The sequence below is a fragment of the Equus caballus genome, chromosome 4 (assembly GCF_041296265.1).
Source record: "Equus caballus isolate H_3958 breed thoroughbred chromosome 4, TB-T2T, whole genome shotgun sequence".
Classification (NCBI taxonomy): Eukaryota; Metazoa; Chordata; class Mammalia; order Perissodactyla; family Equidae; genus Equus; species Equus caballus.
In genome coordinates, this window is record NC_091687.1 from 113297791 (window position 1) to 113323855 (window position 26065).

The 26065-nt window shown below is 47.2% G+C and overlaps 1 protein-coding gene across 19 annotated transcripts in view; it reads left to right on the forward strand.

The window, feature by feature from the left end:
* The first annotated feature begins 10322 nt into the window (after positions 1-10322).
* DYNC2I1 (dynein 2 intermediate chain 1) overlaps positions 10323-26065 on the forward strand; it is a 73636-nt gene continuing 57893 nt past the window's right edge. For 3 of the 19 annotated variants that reach the window (XM_023640126.2, XM_070266130.1, XM_070266136.1), the window contains exons 1-4: positions 10375-10515; positions 19163-19216; positions 19982-20414; positions 25125-25433. In XM_023640126.2, the coding sequence (XP_023495894.2) occupies positions 19176-19216; positions 19982-20414; positions 25125-25433 (783 nt within the window). In that variant the 5' untranslated portion in view covers positions 10375-10515; positions 19163-19175. Of the gene's footprint in view, positions 10516-10610; positions 11023-19162; positions 19217-19981; positions 20415-22931; positions 23024-25124; positions 25434-26065 lie in introns of those variants that run through there. The other 16 variants (XM_070266127.1, XM_070266131.1, XM_070266141.1 and 13 more) reach the window with 13 other exon arrangements.

Consider the following 26065-nt stretch of genomic DNA (forward strand, 5'->3'; position numbering starts at 1 on the left):
CGTCTGTGAGTCTGTCTGCAGTTATATATACCTATATGTGTGTATGGCTATGGAGAAATGTGAATAGATATCTGCTGTGAAAACATTGCTCTAGGGGCTTGAACACAGCTTCAGGCAAGGGCTCTAAACCTCAAGCAAGGGAAGGAAGTGGTTTTTCCTTTCTTGCTCTTCACCAAATTTCATTATATTAGTTGTGATATGTAAAATGGTGAGAACCCTTTTCCTATGTAACAGTGTAATGTTTTAATGCCACATTTCACTCAAGACTAAGTTACAACCTCAAAAGAAGTGATTGCCTTGTAAACATAGGAAGGAGCATGAGCTTTTCTGTCTTGTGGTCTTCCCTCTAGAGTTGTAGAATCACATCCCATAGATAAAGACTTGAGTGAACACAAGCCACATAGAAAGTCCTTCATGACTGCAATAACATGTTTGACCTGGGGGCCCAGCGGCGTGAAATACACTGAAGACAAGTGTCCATGTTGTACACCAATCAGCTCCTGGCCTCAGCTGCCTTCCTGACCCCACTGAACTCCTGGCCACGCCCCTGTCTTTAATCATACCAGCAAGGCTGAATGCATCTCATTCTGCACCGAGTCTGGTAACAGGCCCAGCTAGGTTCCGAGGCTTTTGCTAGCATTCGACTCTTTATACTCCTCAATCTTCTGTGACCTGCTCATGTTACCCCTTTCCTTACCTTCTGTGCAGACAGTTCTCCAATGAAAGGCCCTACTTTCTCAGAGGAAAGAAGAGCATCATTGGGAGTATTCTAGTACAAAACTGTAAAGTTTCAGCCTCTGCACTCATCCTTTCCAGTTTCAGAGAAAAGTGCTTTCTTCTGTTTAGGTTCTGTCTTCTGCTTTGTTTTGGATGCCCTCCCGCCTAGGTCTGGGCCTTATCAACTCTCCTGCCCACCTCTTCCACGTCTCCCTCTCTCCCTGTCCTACAAAGCCTTCATTGTAGAGGGTGAGAGCACACTGCTTCTTCCTTTTGTGCTGCACCCAGGACTCATTTTGCTCAAACGCACCAAGACTCCTATTCCTGTGTTTCTGATGTGCTCGTTTGTGACACAACCATTCTTTACCTAAGCAACCAGAAGAATCAGAAAAAGTGTGGTCCTTTCTTGCTTGCCCAGTTTATTACAAAAATCTCTTAATTGACTGGTATCCCTTTGATCCTACCTTCTTTAAAAGTTCCCCAGAGACTTTCCCTCCCTGGCACGGAGGAGGCTGTTGCAGGCCTACCTGAGGTGGCAGGCAGATTAGTCAGCTTGGTTATACCAGCACATAGACACATATATTGAGGATAATGAAAGCCAGGTTTCTCACTGTTGGAGATCTTACAAGCATGGAAAGGGAGAGTCTAGAAAGAACCCAGAGGTGTTGGACTGGACTTGGAGGCAGTATGAAGTCATATGTTTTGATATATATATACAGATGGACATAGAGTTATATATGTATATCTATATTTGTGTGCATTTGTGTTACTTTATATATTTTCTATTTCTGTCTGCTGAGAGGATCTTGGAGCTTTCAGCGCCCCAGTACCAATAAGCACAAGGAGCTCCAGATCTTGGCTTCTAAATACCATTCTCTAATAAAAGGAACCAGGGATCTTTGGAGAAATAGCTGACTTCAGGGCTGGAGTGTGGAAGTACAAGATGAGCCTGGAATATTTTGTTATGCTAGAAAGTAAGAAAATGCTCAAAGAATCACACGATGTCGAAGGACAAGGGAGGCAACTTGAGGGGCTCCCACCGATTAAGTGTGGGACGATTTGTGCAGCAAAATCAAGGATGATACTGGCAGATTAGAACCCAGGGAGTAAAAAAGGAACCCATGAGTCCATACTGATATAGATGAAGGAACAAGTGATCAATATGGAAAATAAATAACTGGAGTGATGGAAGTAGAAAATCACCATTTAGCCATCATCATAGGGCAGGGGTGAGCTATCAGTGGGGGCTAAGGATGTTAGGTGGAGGTTCGATGAGGAATATTACTGGAATACCTTCTGCAAGATACTCATCAATCAGAAAAGGAAAAAATGGGGACTTTCTGGTGGGGAAAACCGGCAGACACCAACATGACCCAGCTACGTGTCACCAGCAGAGCAGGGGGAGGGGAGACAGGTGGAAATTGTGAGTCCTGACATGACATGCTGAGTAGTATCGCGGCACTTCTGGGGCATCTCTCCAGAAACCTTGACCTGAGTGTGGCCTGGGGACTCACCAGACAGATGAAGTGTAGGGTCACCCTGTTTTCTTACTGAGAAATTGTAATTACTCCAGATTGCAGTGGACCGGAGAGACTCAACAACCACATGCAAAGTATGCTTCTGCGTGGGGTCTAGGCCACAAAGGAAAAGAAGTGTTTTGGGGATGGTTGGTGAAACAAGGGGAGTCCGTGGACTGGACAACAGAGTCATATTGACATGGACGTCCTGATGGGGAGGGTGATGGAACGGGGGCCATCCTTGTTTGGGGAAAATAGACAGTGGAGTATTTTGGGGTGATGGTATCTGAAGCTCTTTGTCAACTGACTCAGTAAAAGACCAGTGATCTTGGGTCAGTGTGTGTGGACAGATGCTGGATGCTGGGAGGCACCGAGCGCAGCGCGTGTGGTGGGAGGTACAGCGGAGACCTGGGTGATGCACACAAGGGAGTTCTTTGGACTCGCATATTTTCTCTAAGTGGGAAATTATTTCAAAAGTTATTTTTAAGTCTCTATTTCTATCAAATGGCCAATTTAAAATGCAGATTTGATTGACTCTCTTCCATGCTTATGAAATGTCTCCTTTGCTTCCAGTATGAAGTTAAAGCCCCTTCCTTTGCACGACAAGCAGAGCTCTTCTCAACTTGACCCTGCATCTCTATCCTTCTCTCTCCAGGGCCTGTGCGGTGTCACACTGCGTCTCCTTCCTCCCAAACTGTGCTGTCACTTGTCTCTGTGCCTTGGCACCTGCTGTTCCCTGTGTCTGGACTACGCTTCTTCTTTTGTCCTTTTGCAAAACTCCTATTCATCTTTCAAAACCCAATTTGTTTTGTCCACCTCTGGGAAGCCTTGTGATATTCCCTTCCCCCTGAGCTAATCTTATCTATAACTTATGTTTACCTCTATGATTGCCCTTATCTACTGAATACAACTCAGCTCTCAGGAGCCCCAGAGGCAGCTCTCTGTGCATATAATGGGGAGCCCTAATATTCTTGGGGGCGTCTGAATTGCTGGTACATATTAGAGTCCCCAGCTGAAGCCATATATCAAGTCACAAGCCCCATTTCAGTTTTTATCAATAATGAAGATGATATTTGCGTGGCCTTGCTGGCTCCTCTGCTCGGGTCTCACAAGATGAAACCAAGTGTTGGCTGAGCTGTGGGCCCTCTGAAGATGCTCGTCTGAGACCTCTCCCGAGTCCACTCAGATCATTGGCAGAGTTGGTTCATCGCAGCTGTGGGCCCAGTCCCCGACTTCTCTGGCTGATGGCACTGGTCACCCTCAGCTCCTCCCACAGGGCCTCCTCCGGGAAGGACAGTCTGCTTCCTCTTCTTCCAGGACAGCAGGCATGTTTCTCTGACATGTCACCTCCTTTTAAGGTCAGGCCCACTCAGGATAATCTCCTTTTGATTAACTCAGTCAGATGATTAGCAACCTAATCATGGGAGTGATATCTGTCACATCCACAGGCTCTGCTCACACTCAGGGAGACAGGGCTACTCAAGGGCACGGACGGCGGAGCAGCTATCTAAGGGCCTGTAGAGTTGCGCTCACCACAGTCTCTTCACTGGTTGGGAGAAGGGAGGGGAGTTAATGGGCCCTCTGCTATTCCAAAAAGTGCTCCAGTTATGGTTTTATATAGTAACGGATGACTTATAAATTTATCAAGGAAGGCTGTAATTTTGGTATCCCAACTATTTTTTTGTTTTTGTTTTTCTCCTTTTTATAATAGAAAATTTCAAACATAATCAGAAATAGAAGGCTAGTGTTGTTAATACTCAAGTACTCATCACTCGGCTTCAACAATACAACGAGCTCATGACCAGGCATGTTTCATTTACCACCCCACTCTCCACTCCAGCCTATCCCCACCAGCCAGGCATTAAAACAGTAGTTTTGAATGTGAATTCAGGACCAGGCATATCAAGTAAAGAGAATGGTGAGCAAGGAGGAATCTGTGCCAGTCGTGAGGTTGTGCCAGGTGGCACCAAGTGATGCGGTGGCATCTCTGTCCCCATGCTTGCTTGTTCCTTCACCTGCTTCCGAGCTTTTTGTTTCTTTCCAGTGCCTGGAGTGAGACAGTCCATGAAGCAGGGTGTAAGTGATTTAAGTATTTTATGTTCTAATAAAAGACCATTATCTGAAAAGAAGATGGAAGGGAGGCAGAGAGAATGGAAAGATAGAAGGAGGAAGGTAGGACTGGGGAGTGGAGCACGGTGATTAAGTTTGCAAGTGACCAATCCAGCCCTTGGAAGATTGGGTATCCCACCCATTTTTATCTTCCCCAAATGCTTATAACTTAGGTAATAACCTATAATAACAACCACAACAAATTGTTAATAACTAACATTTACTAAGTGCTAACTTTGAGCTGGTGCCATGCAAGGACCTTTACATAATTCCTCATTTAATCCCCACAATCACTCTGCAGAGTAAGTCCCTTATATTTCCCCTTTTTACTGAAGAGCTGACTGAAGCACAAGGTAGTAAAACAAACTGCCCACGTTCACGCAGCTAGTGAGGCTCATCAGGGACGGGAGCTCAGGAGTCAGCCTTCTCCCCAGCACGTTAGCCGACACTGGAGGTAGGTTTTGTGTCATACCCGCATACATGGACATGACAGTGGCACTGTATTTCTGTGACTATGAAAACTAGAGAGGCTGGGAGAGGAAGGCTCATTGACTTTGTAATAAAGTAGCTTATTACTGAGAAAAAAGGTTTTGCTTTGATCATAACCTGAAATTATAAGCTAGTTTATAGTCTAGTGAGGAAGATGGACATAAATTTTTAAATTATAGGCAAGAGAGTATGACAGAACTTTATAACAAACGTGAGCAGGGGAGGCTCTTTGTCAAAGTGTGAGTAGGAGTGAAGCCAACTTGAAGAAAGGGACAAGTGTTCCGGGCAGAGAAGCAGCTTGCACACAGGCCACAAGGCTGGACAGATGGTGGAGTCCCACGAAGCTCTCCCTCAGCTTCCACGTGTTCTCCACCTGCCCATCCTTCAGCCTGCAACCACAGCATTCTCTTCCCCTTTTAATGACTTCCCATTGCCTAACCTAACACTCTAAATCTTTACATCCTGCATTCAAGGCCCTTTACAGACTGGCCATGTCCCCCTTTTTGGCCTCATCTCCAACCATCCCAGCCGGCCCCGGTCACATGCCCTGTGCTACAGACCTACTCTGCCCAGTCTAGAAGCCACTCACCACATGGGGCTTTCAGCACTTGAAATGTGGTTACTCTGAACTGAGATGTGCTGTAAGTGTAAAATACACCTGATTTTGAAGACAGTATAAAAAAAAGTGTAAAATATCATAATATATATGATGAAGTAACATTTTGCATATATTTAGCTGGATACAATATATTATTAAATTTGATTTCATCTGTTTCTTCTTACTTTTTAAAGTGTGAGTACTAGATAATTTATAATTACTGATGTGGCTTGAGTGGTACTTCAACTGGACGGTGCTGTTGTAGACACAGTCAGCTATTACATCTCCCCCAGCCCTCCTCACCCCTGCCTCCCTCTGAGCTTGTACCCATATTTGTTTTGCCCTCAAAATGTTCTTTCCCAGCCTCTCTGCCTAGTAGGTTATCTGTACTTCAAGTTCCATCTGCCATGAGGCTCTTCCTGACCTCATTCCTTTCTTCCAGGCAGACTTCGGTCACTTCCTCATTCACCGCATTTTATGAGTGGCTCCTACGCTTTCACGTTATTTAATGGTTGTTTGCATATTTCTCTCTCTAGCAATTATGAGCACTAGAGGCCCAGAGAGCGTTTTATCTAGCTTTCTGTCTCCAGCATTCTATAAGTTCCTGGGTCATCAAATGAACTCAGTAAGCTAATCTGTGGAATAAACATAGAATAAATATTATCTGATGAAATGTAATTGATTGGCAAATGAGTTATTTAGAAGATTGTTTTAAGAAGTCTGAGGAGAGAAAGATTGTCTTAGTTTTCTTCATAAGTGTAAGTCCATTTACTCGGCAAAGACGGTGGGGACAGAGAGAAAGAGGAAATGGCACTGTGAAGCCTGTGAATCTGGCGCATCTGGGGAGCTCTAGGTTACTGTTTGCTGATGAAGGAAAGGAGCTGGTGAGAGCTGGGGTGGAGAGAGAGCTGGGAGGGATGTAAGAGTCCTGTGTTGGATGACTGGCTGCAGTGGGGAGTGGACTGGGGTAGAGAGTCCAGACCTGACTATCTCCTTTTTTATTGAGGAGGAGGATTAGCCCTGAGCTAACATCTGCTGCCAATCCTCCTCTTTTTGCTGAGGAAGACTGGCCCTGAGCTAACATCATGCCCATCTTCCTCTACTTTTTATATGTGGGACGCCTGCCACAGCATGGCTTGCTAAGCAGTGGCCATGTCTGCACCCAGGATCCAAACCGGCAAACCGTGGGCTGCCAAAGCGGAACGTGCAAACTTAACCGCTGTGCCACCAGGCTGGCCCCGAGACCTGACTATCTTGACAGGAGTTTGGACTGCCCTCTGGAGGTGCGGGTGTGGGCTTTAAGGGCCATGCCCGGGTCTTTCACATGGTGTGCTTGTGCCTAACTTTATCCTCACATTCAACAGTGTGAAGCTTTTCCAGTATCAGCTGTTTTCTCAGTTGATGAAGAGTGACATAGTGGTTAAGAGGATGGACTTTGGCATCAGACTATCCACCAGCCTCGCTGTGTGACTGTAGGCAAGCGAATGAACCTTTCTGGTTCTGTCTCCTCATCTGAAAAAGAGTAACTGTGTATCTCACATGAGATGCTATGAGAATTAAATGAATTACCAAATGGAAAGTTAGTTTGGTGCCTCCTTTGGAGCAGTCCCTGAATAAATCGTAGCTATCACTGAGATTACCTTTCCTATTTTCATTTTTTCTCTCTCTTTTTTTTTTTGGTGAGGAAGATTGTTCCTGAGCTAACATCTATACCAGCCTTTCTCTATTTTGTATGTGGGACGCTGCCAGAGCATCACTTGATGAGTGGTGTGTAGGTCCGTGCCTCAGATCTGAACCTGTGAACCCTGGGGAGCCAAACAGAGCATGTGAACCTAACTGCTATGCCACTGGGCCGGCCCCCTTCCTTTTCTCTTACGTTCCTCTTGAGTGCTGATGAGTGGAAATGAACAGGTAGTAGTGATTGATGTGGATTAAGGCTGCCCCAGCTAGAGAAGCCCAAGGTGACCTGGCCTACATGCCAAACTATACGCCCCAGTGGACTTTTTTTATGGTATGAATTAGGACTGCCCCAGGGAGAGAAGCCCAGGGCATCCTCACCTACATGCCGATCTATATGGCCAGATTCGTATCTAAAGTTATATGACCACACAAGAACCAGACCTCATCTGCACTGAAATCATTTAATGACTTTTTACATCATCTTTTCTTTTCTCCAGTAAAAATAAGTCACGTACCCATGCCTTATAAAATTAGCCCTAACCCTCAACTCAGGGCAGCAGCAGGAGCTCTGACTTCCCATGGGACCTGTCCCCATGCAGCAGCAGCAGGAGCTCTGACTGCCCATGGGACCTGTCCCCATGCGGCAGCAGCAGGAGCTCTGACCGCCCGTGGGTCCTGTCCCCATGCACCAGCTCTGCCTGCCCATGGGTCCTGTCCCCATGCCAGCGGGGGCAGCAGCAGCTGCTCTGCCTGCCCATGGGCCCTGTCCCCATGCCAGCGGGGGCAGCAGAAGCGGCGGCAGCAGAAGCTCTGACTGCCCATGGGTCCTGTCCCCATGCTATTCCACACTATTCTCTAAATAAAAGAGCACTACTGCCAGATCTTGAGAGTCTAAGAAATCTTTCTTTCGACTCCTTGGCTCACCGACCCTGCATCAGTGATATGTCCAAAACTAAAGTATGATAAAATATAAAAGGCTTAGATTGGATCTGTTAATAATTTCTCTAAGGCACAGAGCTGACTAAATGGCCTTTGTATCTGGAGCAAAGTAGATCCTGGAAATTGTAAACTGGTTCAGTATGTGACTCAAAAATACAACGTCTGCAAAATAAATTTTGTATCTACAGAAAAACCATGATATCAAAAGCATAGACTAGCAATAACATGCTCACTGATGTACTCCTTAACACATGATTTGAGAGCCTACTCTTTTTAGTGTGAAAACATTAAGTGCAATCTTTTCTAAGTAACATTTGCACACTGAAACAAATGCAAAACAGTTTGTGGAAAAATAGCTAAATGTGAGTTATAATGTCCATCACTGGAATAGCACCTACACCTCTCCAGTCTTGCATGTTTAAGACTGGCTTTTATTCTAATCTTCAAATAAAATAATTCTGATAAAATAAAATCTCAGATGCACAATATGTGTCCTAAAGTTTCTGTTTTCTCATCTTTTGTTTGGTATAAAAACTCATTCTATCAACAACGACTTTTTCAAATGCTTAGTGATTCCTACTACTCTTACAGGGCGGTGCTACCACACAAAGATGGGGTTCTCCTACCTGGTGCGGGTAATGGGCCACTTATTAGGGCATTAGCTTTTGAGAAAAGAAAAAAGCTTTATTGCGAGGTTGACCTGCAAGGAGACAGGAGGCAAAAGCTCTCAAATCTATCTCCCTGATCCAGGATTTGGGGCAAAATTTAAGAGGTGAGGGAGAACAGGCTGGCGCTTAGAAACGGGGGGGCTGGCAGGTTTCAATTGGAGGGCTTTGAACATTTATGGTAAGGTGTGGGAAGGGCTTTAACGCTGGGTCTTCCTAGACAACAGACCCCTTGCCTCTGATGACAGGCCGACTTTCAAGTTCCAGTCCTGATCTGATCCTCTGGTTCTGTGCCAGGGAGAATCTTTGGTTCTGGGGTCATTTCCGGTCAAGATTTTCTCCTCTATGCATCCTCTGGCTACTTGACTTGCAAATTTTTGGCTTGCCCCTGAGAAACCTTCTGCTGATAAGATAGGGTCAGTTTGAACTGGTCCTAGAGGGCCCGTGGTTACAGTGTGTTTTATCAAATGACAACATATGGGAAAATAATTTTTAAAGTGTAAAGCCTTATACAGATGAAAAGCTCTTTTCATTATATTGACATGAACTTGCCAAGTCGAATTTTGGGGGCCTTAATCTTTTTGCTTTTAAAAGGTGGGACGTGAGGTTGCTTTCAACGCTGTCTCAGCACCTGAACGCTCCGCCTCTCCTGTACCTGGGTCTCTAAGGTTATGGTGTAGCCGGGTAAGAAGCAGTAGCCTCAGTTTCCTCATTGTAGCTCTGGGTATCTGGTGGTGATATCCGCTCGGTGGTGCCGCCTGCCCCGCGGGGTCAGCCCAGATTTCTCTGCGCCATCGGTGTTGCCCAGCCCCCAGCCCAAACCTAACTCCAACCGGGCAGGGGACCCGGAGCCCCTGTGGGAATTAATAATCAGAAACCTAATTAAAATGGAGTGGGAGGCCAGAAGGGGGGAGCCCAGCAAGAAGCAGCCAGCCTTCCTCTGCCCGAGGCCGAGGGCTCAGCCGAGAGAGTCGCCACGCGGACGACGGAAAGCCACCACACGCCTAGCTCTCCATTCCTCCATGGACACCGTTCACAGTAGCCCCAGCTTCCTCCTCCCCTTGCGGCTCACACTTGCGGTGGCTGCCATGGCTGCAGACCCCAAATTGCAATTCTTTGTTGATCCCAAATAAACCCTATTTTGCTGGAGAGATAACTGACTACTTGTTTAAGATCAACATCCCCCACATGGCTCTAACCCAAACCTAACAGCGGACCTGGCAGGAGGCCCATACCCGCAACGATGCCCCACGAAAACGAAAACTCCCACGTAGCGCGCACCCAGGCTAGGCAGCCTCCTGCGGCCCTCTGCCTTTGGGCCCGAGGGAGCTCCGGGCCAGCGATAGCTCGGCTCTCCGCTGCGCGTGCCTGCCGGTTGCTAGGACACGCAGGCGCACTGGGTATTGCCGCGGGGCATGCCAGGTCACCGATTGCTCGACCCTCCGCTACTCTCTCCTTCCCGTTTCTCGGAGTGCGCCGCGGGGCACGCCGGGCCAGCGATTGCTCGGCCCTCCACTGCTCCCTACTGCCGGTTGCTTGGAGTGGGCCGCGGGGCATGCCGGGCCAGCGATTGCTCGGCCTTCCGCTGCGCCCCACTGCCGGTTGCTTGGAGTGGGCCGCGGGGCATGCCGGGTCAGCGATTGCTCGGCCTTCCGCTGCGCCCCCCTGCCGGTTGCTAGGAGTCGAGGACGCCGCCCGGCCGAGGGTGCTGGCGTCCCGGTTCGTGTCCGCTGGCCGCGCCCGGCCGGGCTGAGGGCAGCGCGGCCGCCCGGGACTGCGAGCGGCGATGGAGCCCGGGAAGGTGGGTGCGGGGGCAGGCGCGGGCCGGGGGCCGGCGGCGTCCTGAGGCTGCAGTGCCCGCTCGGGGACCGGCGGCGGCGCGCGCGGGGCTCAGTCGCTCCTGGCGGGGCGGACGCCGCGGGGAAGCTGCTGAACCGGGGTGACGGGTCCACCGCGCCCCGTCCCGCCCCCGGCGGCCGTGCCCCCGCTGGTTCGCGCCGCCTCACCGGACCCTGCCCGGGCGCCCAGCGGACGGTGTCGCCGGAGCCGCGTTAGAACGGAGGACGTGGCCGCGTGGTGTAAAAAGCCCAGTGTCGGGCGGCACGCCGCGGCAGAGTCCCCTTTCCACCGTCGAGGCCCACGGTTGTGTCTTTTGTTGGTTCTCAGCATCCGCTCAGGCCTTTGCTTCTGGCCGGGCGGCGCCGGGGCGGCGGCCGAGCGCTGGTCGTGTCCGCCGTGGCGCGGCTGTGAATGTCTGGCTCGCACTGCCTGAAACTGGAACCGTCGCGTCCCGGCTTCAGGGCTGCAGGTGCGCCCAGGTCGCTTGAGGTTGAATTCTGGCTTGTGTATTTGCTGTGCGGCCCTGGGAAAATCACTTCACGTGTCTTGTCTCCTGGGTCACAAAATCTGGACGGTAATAGTGGGGTGTTTGTGAGCCTTAAGTGATGTTTTATACATAGAAGCGCTTAGAAAAGTGCTTAGAACAGTGTTATTAACGCTCAGTAAATGGTAACTACTGTTATTCTTGGGGTCTGTTGATTCCTCACTAAAAGATGAGGAATTTAGTTTGCATACGTTTCCTTCTGCCTTCCCTTCTCTCTGTTATTTTTGGTTTTTTTCTATCATTTGCTTTTATAATGTTGAGTAATATTCTTTATTTGTGTTTTATGTTATATCGACTTTGATAGTATCTTTTAACCTCTCGCTGGTTGTAATTAGGAAGTTAGTGTCCTACGCTACCCTCCGTTTATCTTTAAGCCCGTCAATGCCCTGGCCTCTGTTATCTTCTATAACATTCCCTTACAGTTTTGTAGGTTATTCTGTAACTTAAGCTTTCTGTGATTTGTTTACAGGTTGATTTTTAAAACTGAAAAGCAATAAACACTGTAATATCACGATATAAGCAGCGTTCAATGCAGAACTAAGTGGCGTGATTGGACCAAAGAGAAAAAGCAGTCCTTTGTACCTGCACCAGTGCTCCTCGGAGGGCAGTGTTCCTGGGGTCAGGGTCAAGGTCATCTTTCCTGTAGTCAGGTAGTTGTCTTACAAGGAGGTTGCTTCGGATTTGGACCATGTCTTTCTTAAGTGGCCCTTTGATCTTTGTGTATTTCCATTTGTCAATTCTTTTTGGCAAAAAACAACATATGATTTTTTTAACGTTATCACATCTTTGAGCTTATTAATCAGTCATAATGTCTGTTTAATGAAATTTGCTTTAAAAAAGATCCTTCCAGAGCTCACTGACTTTCTGTTCTAATTAGGGCTAATTGTTTTGTAGACCTTCGCAGGGTGTCATCTGGGAATTTCTTTTTTTGTACTTCTGGGTTTGGTCTGCTGTTTCTTGGATCCAGGGTCATCATCTTTCTTAAAATCCCCTCTTTTTTCCCCCGGAGTAGATTCTCAAATATGTTTTTCAAGAAGTGTGAGTAGGAGGCAAATTATACACTCTGAGAAAGCCTCTGTTACACTGACATGCTTGTCTGAGAGTTCGCTCAGCGTGGAGTTCTAGGGTCGGAATGATTTCTCCAGGATTCTGAAGACATTCTGCTTTTGTCTTCCAGCAGTCAGTTTGGTAACATTTTCTTTCTTTCCAGAAGATTCAGGCAGTCTGTCCTTGGTTTTCTGGACGTGTCTGGCAGTGTGTCTGTCGTGGGTCTTTTTTCATTATTTTTGACATTCGATCATCCCTTTCAAAATGAAGACTCAAGTCTACCTTCACTTCTGGAATGTTCTGTGTTTCCCTCTATTACCTTCTCCCTTCCTTCTTCCTGAAACTCTTGTTCAGTCTCCTGTTACGTGTTGAACTCATGGCTCATATTTTTGTCGATGGAAATAATCCATAACCAATCTGTAAATGAAAATTTGGTTGAGTTTATTCTGAGCTGAAATCTGAGGATTATAACCCGGGAGAGTCTTTCCACAAAGGAACAGAGCACTCCAAAGAAGTAGGGGTACATAGGGCGGTTATATACCCTCAAAGAGGGTGTTTCACATGATTGAAATGTCCCTCCCACAATAGTCACAAGATTGCCCTGTCAGCACAGTGCTTGATGGACACAGCAGGTAATGGTCTGCTATCTCTGAGGGCGTAGCAGGAGGCAAGTCTATTGTCTCGAGCTGGGTGGTCACAGGTGAGCGCAGCAATCAGTTCCTAGCCTAAGGGAAGATGCTTAATCCTTAAGGAGATGCCAACAGTTGGGAGAGGGAGGGAAGTTGCACCTTTATCTCAAGGGCCTTTTGCTCTTGCCATAGGGAATCTCTAAAGCAGATATACAATGCATGTTCAACAGCCACGGTCAGGCCCTTTTGGAAAGACAAGGTCAGGCTGAATTAGGTTTATACCAAATGGCTTCCTCATATTCTCCAACATATCCTATTGCTTGCCATTTTTATTTGTCATTTTCCATCTCTTTTTTTCCTATATTTTGAGAGATTTCTCCACCTTTATTGTTAGCTTCATCTGCTTAATGTTTTACTTTGTCAGTTTTAATTTTAATATTAAGAATTCTTCCTTGTTCTCATATTGCTCCTTTTTATAGCATGTTTTAACTTGTGCTTATTGTATTTTAAACTTTTTTTTTTTTTTTTTGCTGAGGAAGATTAGACCTGAGCTAGTATCTGTGCCACTCTCCCTCTATTTTTTATATGTGGGTCGCTGCCACAGCATGGCTGATGAGTGGTGTATATCTGAACTTGAGAGCCCAGGCTGCTGAAGTGGAGTGTGCCAAACTCAAGCACTACACCACAGGGCTGGCCCCTAAAATTCTTTTTGAGGATATTATTGATGTGCCTTTTAAAAAATAAAGATTTCTCTTTATTTTCTTGGATTATTTTTCTTTTAGGGTCATTTTCTCTATTTGTTTATCTTCTTTTCTTTCTTTTGTTGGCTTTTTCTCAAATGCCTTTTTGACCTTTAATATTTATGAATGAAGTACAAGTTTAGTTAAAGTAAGTTTTTGAATAGCAAGGGTTTGCTCTGCTATTGCTTAGCTCTGGTTCCCTCCTAGGCCTCTTCATGAATTGCCAGCAAAGCCCTTGTTCTTAGCTGCTAAGGCACGATCCCAGAGCAGGCCCTGAAATTCCTGAGGGCTCTTCAGCCACCCACCTCTTATCAATAACCAAATATCCCCACAGACATGTGTTTGCCTCTTGGATCCCAAGGAGATCTTTTCTCTCTTGTGTTTTTCTGTTATCTGGCTGGAGTAGTTCACCTAGGTGATTACATTTAGCATTACTTTGATTATCTTGGGTTTTTTTTCTGGTACTTGTTTATTACGTAAATATCTCAAAGTAGCAAAAGCAAGGGAATACAGGGCTGGATGTTTCCCGGCAGCTAATGAATACCTATATTAGGTGCTCAGTTGCAAGTTGGTCATTAGCTTTTTAGGAAGTTAACCTACTGATCATTAGAACCTAATTATGTAATGATTATAGCGTTAGGGACTAATAATTGTAGTTTGTTTCATGGAGTAAAGGGAGCGCTAAAGGCTCAGTGAGGTGATGGAATGAGGCTGTGCTGGGCTTTCTGGCGGTGTTTGGTATGACGTTTGTGGTGCATCGAGCTTTGCATTAGGTGCATGTCAGTGTACTTCTTTGCTCACATAACTGCCGTCACTAACGTAAGCAGTTTTGTGTTCTTTATTGGTACTAAGATCATACCAACGTTCAGTATTTTGTAGCTGTTATTAGACAAGTAAAACTTAACGGTGAGTTTGCAGGCATTACGCCTGCTGGGGAGGAGCGGTGGCAGTGTGCCAGTGGTAGTTCTTTCAAAACATTTTAGGTACCTTGCTTTTGACTTTTATTAATTTTTACGCTCCACAGAAATTTTACAAATTTCTAAATTTTTCTGTTACGTACCCAACAATTGGCAATGCGTGAGTTTGTTAGCATCATGAAATTTATTAATCATAGCTTGAAAGATGTAAACATATAAATGTTTGTATTTAGGTTACCCTTAGAAGGAAATACATTCCTACCCTTCTTTTTTTTTTTTTTTTTTTAAAGATTTTATTTTTTCCTTTTTCTCCCCAAAGCCCCCCGGTACATAGTTGTATCTTCTTTGTTGTGGGTCCTTCTAGTTGTGGCATGTGGGACGCTGCCTCAGCGTGGTCCGATGAGCAGTGCCATGTCCGCGCCCAGGATTCGAACCAACGAAACACTGAGCCGCCTGCAGCGGAGCGCGCAAACTTAACCACTCGGCCATGGGGCCAGCCCCTCCTACCCTTCTTTTTAAACGTTGCTGTGAAATACAAGCTGTGCTGTAGCAGTTCACTCTGAACTGGTGTCGACTGTTTAGGTTGGTGCAGTGCTGTTCATTCTGTTTTTATTTTATTTTATTATTTTGTGAGGAAGATTGTTCCTGAGCTAACATCTGTGCCAGTCTTCCTCTATTTTGTATGCAGGATGCTGCCACAGCATGGCTTGATGAGCAGTGTGTAGGTCCACATTGAGGATCTGAACCTGTGAACCCCGGGCTGTGGAAGCAGAGAGCGTGAACTCAACTGCTGTGCCACCGGGCCGGCCCCTCATTCTGTTTTTAGAAAGGCTGAATGTTCTCGGGTAAATCCAAGGGTTGGTCTTCACTAATCCAGTTGTGGGGTTCTCCTGCACGAAACTTTACCAATGTTTTAGTGGCTTCTGCCAGCCTAAGGCCTTGTCAGGGACGACCCAGCCACCTGTGAGTTCCTATCTGGGAAAGCTCAGGGCTGTCAGAAGAGTGATAGTTTGTTCAGCTGATGCCTGGATAGGCCTGCCCCGCTTTCTTGGCATATTTGCAATTGCACATCCTTCCTCTGTCCTTTTGAGATGTCTGTGTGTCTCTACAGCCCAGGAGTGTCTTTCTCAAGGACCTGAGAGCTGTCCTAGAAATGGAGTGCTCGGGAAGGATGGGGCCTCTGCCTCCCAGTCTCTGTGGGAAGGCAGGACCCTGACTTGGACAGCTGCAGCCCACAGACACAGCTGGCCTGGCGGCATTTACACTGACCACTCCTTTGTGATTTTCCCTCCCCTGGCTGCTCCCTTTCACCCATGCAGTAGCCCCTGCACAGATGAGGATGGAGCTCAGCTCTCCCCTGCTGCTGGCAGTTAGCCGGTGTCGGGCTGTTTGTCTCTGACCTCTCCGCACACTGCTAATCTGCAGCCGGGCCTAGAAGGGACTTAGTCTGGGGTCAGCCTCTTCTGCAGATGAGACTTGGTGCTGCCAGAGCTGAGGTGCCCTGTGCCTTGACGTGGCACCCTACATTAGGGCCAGCATCTGCAGAAGCAGCACCCCGAAACCAAGTATTTGTCAACGCAATGTTGGAGACGAGCTACCTGCTCTCAGCCAGGTGGTGAGCAAACTGTGGTGTGTTAATGAGCAGTGTGGGGGGGGGGGCAGGAATAAGCAGTGGAGAGATCAGTAATCCTACCTGGTTTCCCTTTTCTTCCCTGGCGACCTCACTGCCAGGGAGTCATCAGTTACAGTTGAATAATAATGAGAATGAAGAACAGCCAAGAACCAGAATAGGCCAAATTTATTAATTTGTTACTAAGTAATTGAATTTGATAATAAGAAAAAATTAAGACAGCCAAAGGTAAACTATGTCTCAGTCCTAAAGCTGTGTGTGACCACCTCCCCCTCTGGGTCTTTTGGCAAGTGTGCTAGTCTCTCACCCTCTAGGCTGGGTGGATCACAGCCGTCTGCGGCCTCCGGTGGTCCTGCTCCTTCCAGCCTGTAGTCCTGGGAGTTGTTGCTCGTGTCATGTGGGGACACCACCCCTGGGTGCTCCAGACTAGATCCCCGTGGGCCAGTGGTCCTGCAGACACAGTTAGGAGCTGTGCCTGCCGCTGCACGAAAGGCTGGGCTGGGTTTGTGGCAGGGACTGGGCAGGAATGATGAGTTTAGGCAAATGTGTTAGAAGAAGACACAGTGGAACTTGGTGATGGGTCGTGTCTGACCTGAGAGCGGAGTGTAGATGCCTCTTCTACCAGGCCAGTCTTGGCAGCAGCCTGGCCTCCGAGTCCAGCGTGCTGAGGGAGACTTAATCCCAAGGGAGAGGGTTGCCGCCCAGTGATAGCTGTTCTCCAACTGTTTACGGAAACCAAGCAACTTAGCTCCTGTGAGCGCTTGTCAACATGAAGCTAACTGGGTACTCTGAGGTTTAGCTTTAGGTTTTGGCAAGTGAGCCAGCAAGCGAGCCGTTGCTCAGCTGTTGAAGGCAGAGGGGAAGCACAGTGCTGCCAGGCCAAGACCCCCGTAAGTGCCTGGTTGAGTCAGTGCAGCTGGTGGGAGTTACGTCCACCGAGGGGTTTGGAAGCAGGTCTGGGTGATGGAGCTGTTTGGTTGGGACGTGATATTCCAGGGATCTGCATGCTGTGGGGAAACTGCTTTTCTCGAAATAGGGAAGCAGGACCAGAGGGGCTGCCTGGAGACACCGAGCCCCAAGCATGACCCTGAGAGTGAGGTGTGGCTTTACTGCCCCTGAACCTGGTTCAGAAATAAACATGGTAAATAGTGTAAAGAGGAACTGGTGAGGTTACCCAGAGTCTTCTCCTTAGTGATGTAGGCCCCAAGGTTGAAGAGTTGTGGCCTAGGAAGAGCAGGAGGGAGGCACGTGTGGCCTGAGTGGCCACTGGAGGCTGGGCCGTGCCTGTGGTCTAACACTTCCTGGGGCGCTCTCCTTTCCTTCTTCAGATTTCAGGATGAGATGAAAGGGTTGTGCAGAGCGTTCCTTTGAGGCCCTGCGTTGACGGGATGGGAGTTAAGTCAGTTTAACCCACTTTATTCTGGAGGCAGATGAAAGGAATTTGAAGATTAGGGTTCTTTCTGTACAGTTCTCCCAAGAGTTTTGTCATGAAAAGGTATTAAACAGTTCAGCTGACTTACGGGATCAGACGTGTGAGGTATTGGTTGGTGGCTGGGGCGTGCTCTCTGGGAGTTGCTGTCTCCCTTCTTCTGTCCATCTTGTGCACGGTGGTCACGTGGTCCAGGGTCTCTTGGTGTGGGTGTTGGGCTCCATGAAGTATATTCTCGGATTTGCTTGGCATGGATGGAGCGGTCCTGTAGCTTGAAGTTGTGCTGTTTGGGGAGCTCTCCCAAGTTCTTGTTTGTTTTCAGGATGGGGTTTACTCCTTGCTGGGGAAAATGCTACCTTTCTACTCTGTGCTTAGAGAGGCTTTTTCTTTTTCTTTTTTTTTTTTGAGGAAGATTAGCTCTGAGCTAACTACTGCCAATCCTCCTCTTTTTGCTGAGGAAGACTGGCCCTGAGCTAATATCCTTGCCCATTCTCCTCCACTTTATATGTGGGACGCCTACCACAGCACGGCTTGCCAAGCAGTGCCATGTCCTCACCTGGGATCTAAACCAGCGAACCGCAGACTGCCAAAGTGGAACGTGCGAACTTAACTGCTGCACCACTGGGCCGGCCCCTGGAGAGCCATTTTTTATTTAACTTGTCTACCTGCTCCCCAAGGCAGGGGCTGAAATGTTGGTCTTCAAAAGACCTTGGCCAAGCAGAGGGTAAACAAATTAGGCCCCTTGTCTAAAGCGCTGTGCCCGTGCACGTGCTGGGTGTGCATAGTTCCTGGGAATGTGTGCGACACACGGGGCTGTGATGGGCAGGAGGGAGCTCTGTGTCACTTTAAAGACTAAGAAATGTAAAAGAGGAAAAAGGGAAGGACAGCATCAGGACTAAGCAAGGCCAGGGCCTGAATTTTAAGTGCTTGAAGCTGGGTTTCTGTTGGCGAAGACTGAAGAGGCAGAGGAAGGATCCTTTGGTCTCTGTCGGAGTTCTGTTGCCTTCAGGGTTTTTTATTTTAACAGCATAAGTAGTATAATTACAACCATTAAGAAGCCCAGTCCGATGGGTTTTCTGATGGATTTACTCTCCGCATTCCTGGCTGGTGCCTTTCCACCCCTGCAGTTTTCCGCTCTGTCGTCATCTCTTCCAGCAACACAGGCTCTCTTGGTTGAGTTGGACCATTTCCTTGTTATCCACTGTGTGTGGAGGGTTGTGTTGCTGCAGCTTGGCACCTGGAGCGGGCAGCTGCCAGGCAGGAATGGTGCAGCGGGGTCTGTGTGAGTCTGCTCCAGAGGCGGCTGCTCCTCAGGCAGCCAGGGACGGTGTTGCGAGGGGGCCTGGGCACAGACAGGCCATGGGTGACGTGGGAAGGTGAGGGTTACGTGTTACCGGGGCCTAGCCGAGCCCTGAAGCGATGTGAACGTTTACATTGTGAAGTAACCAAAGGCACACATTCTATAATCACTTATAGGAAATTTTAGACAAGTGAATGATTTTTTAAAATCTGCATTTCTCTTACCTTTTGTTACGGTAGATAGACTGATTTTCTGCATATTGAGCACTTATTGCCATTGACTTAAGTGGCCTATTGAAAAAGTGGCTCAGTAGAGTGTACAGACTTGGACATTTTAAACTTTAAAAATTCTAACTTTATACTTTTGTTTTTAGAGGAGATCCAAAGATGATACTTGGAAAGCAGATGACCTCAGAAGACACCTTTGGGTAATGTATTTTAAGATTTACATTGGGCTCCATTTGGACCCTGGGAGTCTCCTTGGGCAGTCTGGCCTGGTTCTCAGTGCTGCACAGCTTTGGTTACGTGGGGCCCAGTGCAGAGGCGTTTGATTCAGAGACAAAGCCATGTGGCTAATAGCTCCCAACTGTTGTGAGGTAGGGTTTCCTAGCCCCGCACAGCGCCCACCAGCTCACTCGGGGTTCTGTGGTGGTTCAGGGCTCAGGCAGGCTGTGGGTGTGTGTCTGTGTGTACTTGTGTGTGTGTGGTATATTTGTGTGCATGTGTATGTGTCTTTGTGGTGTGTGCCGTGTGTGTATGTGTGCGTGTGTGGTATATTTAAGTACGCATGTGTCTCTTTGGCTGTGTGTACATGTATGTGCTGTGTGCATTGTGTGTGTGTGTGGTCTGTGTGTGTCTGTGTGGAGGGGACTTGGGGGTTGATGTGGAGACCTCCTGAGAGTTTTATAATGGGGGTTCTTGTTCTTTGGGTGGGACCCAAGCAGTTAGTGTCTGATACTTTATGACATAGCTTCAGTGTCCCTTTCTTTCTCTTTCTAATCCGTGGAGTATTTGAGCTTTGCCAACAAATGTGTCTCTGATAAATGGGCACCTGTTGCCAGTTGCAGAAATGCTGAGTCTGACTCCACTTACTTCAGGTTCAGAGACTCTTGGTCCAGGCCATCCTTCTGGGATGGAAAGCAGGTGAAGCCAGTGTTCTAGGTTCAGAAGTCCCCTTTCTTTTTCTTGTTTAGGTTGCACACTCAGGTAGTCCGAAGGAAGATAAGAAGCACAGAGAAAAGCTGCCACCTAAGGAGTCAGAAATGGATGTCCCAGAATACAAGGAGCACAGACACAGGGAGCCAGATGGAGACACCAAGTACAGAGAGAGGATGGCTGAGAGAGACGGCCACCCCTCCAGGGAGCCTGCCCGAGGGGAGAGAGACAGAGAAAAGCCACGGGAAAGGAGAAAGGATGCCAGGGACCAGGACAGAGGAAAGCTCAAAGAGAAACATCGAGAACAGGACGCAGAGAAGGCTCACAGGAGGGGAAAAGACAGAGAAAAAGACCAAGACCGAAGAGCTCGGAGGGAGGAGCTCAGGCAGGCGGCCGCCTACCATAACCTGCTGGGCCGGGACGTGCGAGGCTGGCAGGTCCTGGAGAGAGCCGAGCGCAAGGTGCCAGCAGGTGTGCGTGCGCCCGCGGGGCTGTCTCTGGCCTTGAATCCCTTGAGCTGGTGTGGTCCCGGGCTCCCTCCTGAGATGTTGCTCTGCTCTTTGTACATCTTGTTGTCTCTGTTTCTTAAAGGGCTTACTATTGGGGGGCGTTTTCTTTTGAAATGTTCACTCATCATTTTATTTTCTCTCATGGTTTTCATAAATCTTTTAGCTTTGGATTTGAAGTAAGAGGCCCTTCTTGTACCTGTGTGTGTACTTTTCACTGTTGTTTCCTTTTGATATTTGAAAAACTCAGTGAATGAAAGGAGTAACGATTTTCTCGTTGCTGGAATTTTACTATTGAAACATTTTAGATTTGTTATTTCAGTAAACCTCAATCTACGTTGTAAATAAACAGAAATAGTGCTCTTTGATAAAAAGAATTCCTCAAAAGTATCAGTTTTAAGCAATATTTAATTGTTATTTATCTAAATTCCTGGGAATTCTAAGGTAAAAGTGCATGTTTTTCCCCTTCAAATGGAGGTATCTATTATTTTTTATTGTACAAGTAGTATATGCTTCTTATAAAAAGTTCAGACTAGCCAACATAAACAAAAAAGGAATATATTAGAAGGAGACATAATAATCTTTAGAACCATGAGGAGGCGGAGGCCTGGCTGTGAAGGATGGGAGCCATGGCCTTTACCCTGTGCCCTGTCACCCACCGCTGCTGCCTGTTGCTGAGGCCTGGCTACACCTGCAGACTTAGCCCGCTGGAGACGAGGCTCAGAACACGGGTGCGTTTCTGTTGGATGTGGTGACTTAGGGGCAGGGTTGTGTGTTAACGAGGTTGCCACTAATTAAGTTTAGCAGTGTCTATCTTACTATCCAGTGCCCCTTTTTGGGATTGTATTTTGATGTTCATGGTATTTATTTCGGGTAAGATTGTTCTTGTTCTCAGATCATTCTTTTTTGGTTGCTGCCTGATCTTGCCTTTTTTTTTTTTTTTTTTTAAAGATTTCATTTTTTCCTTTTTCTCCCCAAAGCCCCCCGGTACATAGTTGCGTATTCTTCGCTGTGGGTTCTTCTCGTTGTGGCACATGGGACGCTGCCTCAGCGTGGTCCGATGAGCAGTGCCATGTCCGCGCCCAGGATTCGAACCAACGAAACACTGGGCCGCCTGATCTTGCTTTTTTCAATGCAGCATTGAGATGGATTGTAATGGAATGACTGACTGCACCATCAGACTCCTTGACGTTCCTTCTTTCTTCCTTGGTGATTGTCTTGCCTCTACCTCATCTCCTCTGTCTCCCCTCCTGTAAAATGCGGCCTTGCTCTTTGGACCCCTTCTCCAGCTGCCCTCTTTCCCGGCGACCACATCCAGTCTCATGGTTTTAAATATCATTTATCTCTTCCTGATTTCCAAGGTTTTATCCCCAGCTGGGCCTCATCCCTGAATTCTGGTCTTGTATATCCTCCTGTACTTTGATGTCTGGTAGACGGTGCAAACATAATGCACCCAACCGAACTTCTGACTGTCTCGCAGAGCCCCTCCCTCCAACCTTCCCAATTCCAGCCGATGGCAGCTGCACTCTCCTGTCCCTCGGGTTGGGAAACCTGGGATCACCCTGACCTGCTCTTTCTCATCCAGTCTGCCGGAACCTAGCCCTCCTCACCCCTCCACTCCTGTCTCCCTTTCTGAGAGTGAGCTCCGGGGGGACTCCCTACTCCGTTGTTTTGGTCTCTTTTATCTCAGGCTCTGAGAAGAGTGGTCAGGGCTCAGTGAATACTTTTTGAATGAATGAACTTTGCTTCAGTGATGTTTGAATGTTTAATTTTGTCCTCATCTTTTAAAATATTGATTCTCTTAATTTTAAGCCTACTGATGTTTTTGTCTGTACAGGTTCAAAAGTGGAAGTCTGACTTTTCACTCTTGGATGGTGCTGGAGGCCTCATCAGTGATGGCATGTGGCTCTATTGGTCCCCCGGCAGGGAGAGATCGCAGCTTGGGGTGGGGGTGGGTGCCAGCTTCGTCTCGTGCCAGCCGAGTGGGCTGCAGGCAGTCTCCTTATCCCAGGGCCTCCTGCATCTGTTGCGTCCTCAGCAGCAGGGCTCCAGGAGGCAGTGAGGCAGGCCCTTCCTTGCAGCTGAGCACTTGGCAGAAATGTCTGCCCGACCGGGCCAGTTTTTCCCAGTCGACCGGGCCCTGCATCCCTAAGGGTGTCTGTTAGTGACACAGGTGCTCCGAAGGTGTGTGTGTGGGCTGGTGCCCCTCTCTAGTTGCCTGGGTTGGTCTGACATTTTCCAGGTTGCCTCAGTAGCAATTGCCATTGTGATCTCCTTATTTATTGTATTTTATGTTTAGATTCTAGAACTTTCCATTCTTGAGATTGGAGAATGTGTTTTACTTGAAGCATGTGTTTTCATATGTGTTGATGTATGATTTGTAAAAATGCGATATGTACAGTAAAGACTGCAGCAAGGTGCTAGGAGGCCTTTTTGATGTGCTGAAGTTTGGGAATGTTAAACATACGTTTTATTTTTATAGTGAGTAAAGTAAGAATTGAAGAGAAGGAAAGGAGAGATGAAGACTCTGAACGAGGAGATGAAGAGAGAGAAAGAAGATACCGAGAAAGAAAGGTATTCAGAGCAGGCTGAGGAAGGGTTTTCCAAAGAGAGCAAAGAGAGGGCACTTTAAGCATTATTTTAGGAGCATTTGTGGAAAATTTTGTAAAACAGAATTCAAGGCCTGAGAAAGTTCTGGAGCACTAAGTGCAGGTGGTTACTGCTCCTCACACAGGCAAGTGTGTTTCTCTGATTCCAAGAGTAATACTTGGTTATTTTGGAAAATTCAGAAAGTACAAATAAGTAAGAAGAAAAATAAAAATGACTCCCCAGTCAGAGATAATTATTAACGTTTAGATATATATCCTACCAGGTTTATATATATGTCTGTATGTGTATGCATATATAAACTTTTTTTCTTAAATTGAATTTTTACTGTTTTATAAACTGTTGAAACTGAATACATTTTGGGTATTTTTCTAAGTTATCATATTTTTCTATAATATTATTTTAATGGCTGCATAATATAATATTCAATGATATGGATGTTTCATAGTTTTCTTGACGTGTCTGCTTTTTTTGGACACCTAGGTTGCTTCTGAATTTTTTTTATTATAAAGACACCCGTGGGATAAACTTTTTGCATCTATTCATAATTATTTCCTTCTGATTAATTTCTGGAAATGAACTTGCTGGATCACAGTAAATGTAAATGTTCCCCATTTGCTTTACATAAAAGCTGTAATTGTGTGTATCATCAGAACCGTTCCCGTGTCCTGAGCAGCAGTGGGCGTTGTCGTAACTGGTGGTCTTATGCTTCAGGAGGGAGGGTGCCCTGAGTGCTCTGCTGTGAGCCTGTGCCTCCTTTGCTGGCAGAGTGTCAGAGTAATTTTAAGAGTGCTTTAAAGATGGACTCTCTGCTACTGATTTGTGTGGCTGCTTTCTGCTTGTTTTGAATTTTACTTGCAGAATCTTTGTTTTTATAAGTAAGTTTAAAATTGTGAAGTGGTCAAGTCTGTCTGTTCGTTATTTCTCTTGTTGGTGTAATGCTCAGAGAGCCGTCTCCCACACCAGTGTTAGGTAGATAGTCCCCTGTATTTTGTTCTGAGTTCTTACCATTTCTTTTGACACGTAAATGTTTAATCTCCATAGAATTTATTCTGAAGGGTGTGGTAGTAATCTAACGTCACTGCTGCGGAGTTTGCTCAAGGGCTTGTCAACGTGGGTTTCTGTAGGAAGCTCATCCTGGCAGTGATGAGCGGAGTGGGTGGGAGTCAGGGAGACGCATCAGGGGACTGTTGCGTGGTCTACAGGAGGGACGGGGCGAGCGGGACCACAGGTGCCCGAGACGAGGGCTGTGAGAAAGAGCCCTCCGACTGTGGAGCAGGCGTGCAGTGGTGACCGCGCGGGTGTGAGTGGAGGAGACCTTGAATGACAGGAACGGACAGTTCAGTTTGGGGCTCCACTGAGGCATGCTCCCAGGACTGGACGTCTGAGCCAGAAATGCTACATACTAACACCCGTTCTGCAAATTAGCAGCGCGCCACTTTGTAATGGATGTCCCCAGTTACTACTGAATGTCCACAGTGGTTTTGGGGATGCAGAGGTGACTGACTAAACAATGGTGCCCAGTTTAAGAATCTGCCTGTGGGTGGGGAGTGAATGTGTGAACTGCTGAGGAGGGATAGACTGATGGGACACGCTGTGGAAAGAGGCACAGCAGCATGCTGCTCACGGAAGCTAGTGTCTTCCTGGAGCAGTCACACACCTGTCACAGGAGGGGCTTCTGTGTCCGTGGAGCTCAGCATGTGTAGGAGCTGGGGAGAGGGTGACAAGAATGACAAAGACGAGGCTGGAGAGGAGAGGAGGGGCTGGGCTGTGCAGGGCCGTATTTGCCACGCCAAGGAATCTGGACATGGTTTCCCACATCAGGGTGAGGGCACTTGCTGCAGTGTTGCTGTCATCCTGTAGGGTGGGTGGCCCAGGTAAAGTGGAGTAGTGGGTTTTCTCTCTCCAGAAGTTCGTCCTCAGAGTAGGGTTTTAGGAACGTCCCTGCAGTGCGATAGAAGAGTAAGGGGCAATGGTAGTTCTGTGGCTTTCCTCTTTATCGTAACATGTACGAGACGTGTGCCTGTGTTCTGTGGGCTCATGTGTTTTTCCTATGTCATGTTCACAGTTGCAGTATGGTGACAGCAAAGACAATCCTCTTAAGTATTGGCTTTATAAAGAAGAAGGTGAAAGAAGACACAGGAAGCAGAAAGAACCGGATCGAGAAAAGAAACATCGAGAAAAAAGCAGCACAAGGGAGAAAAAAGAGAAGTATTCCAAAGAACCAAGGACTCCATCCTCTGACAAGGAAGGGGAGGAGAGGCATAAGGAGAAACGACACAGTGAAGGCTTCCGTTTGGATGACGAGAGGCACCGGGGTAGTGTGGATAAGAAAGAGAGGCCATCAAAGGAAGAGCCTAGGAAGAGGGAGTACAAGGTACCATTTCCGATGCCCTGTTGTCTGTGTAGTTGCCTGAGATCTGCCGTCTAAGGGAAGCCCCATCAAATGCACCAGATCTCAGACTCATTGCCTGAGGGTGGTGACCTGGATAGAAACGTGAGTCAGCTCTGTCATATGATCAGAGAGAGAGGACTGACCTTCTAGGAAATACGAAGCAGAATCTTCTCATTATATCGTGAATGTACTTTAGTGTGTATTCAGAAGTCTGTCATAACTTTTTGAAATTTAACAGAAAAAGAAGCTGATATTTTTTAAAGTGAAAATTAGGTAAATAATTTAGCAAAATGTTTCACCCAGAATTGGTAATATAAGTTTGCAAAACAAAACAATTTCCCTCCCTTATCTCTATGTAATTACTGTACTGGCTTAATATTTTCCTACGCTCATTTCAGTATACACTGAAATACGCTTTTTGCTGTGCTGTTTTTCCAGAATCTGAAGTGAATGTGATTTCATTTTCCTGTTTCTTGGTGGTGCTCCCTTTCAGGTGGAAGCAAAATCTCCTTGTGGGGTCAGGTACTGTGAGGCTGAGGAGGGGCAGGGCTTCAGTGGCAGAGACCAGGGTGGTCAGCCAAAGCCCGGGATCTCTGATGGGCTGGTGCTTGTCC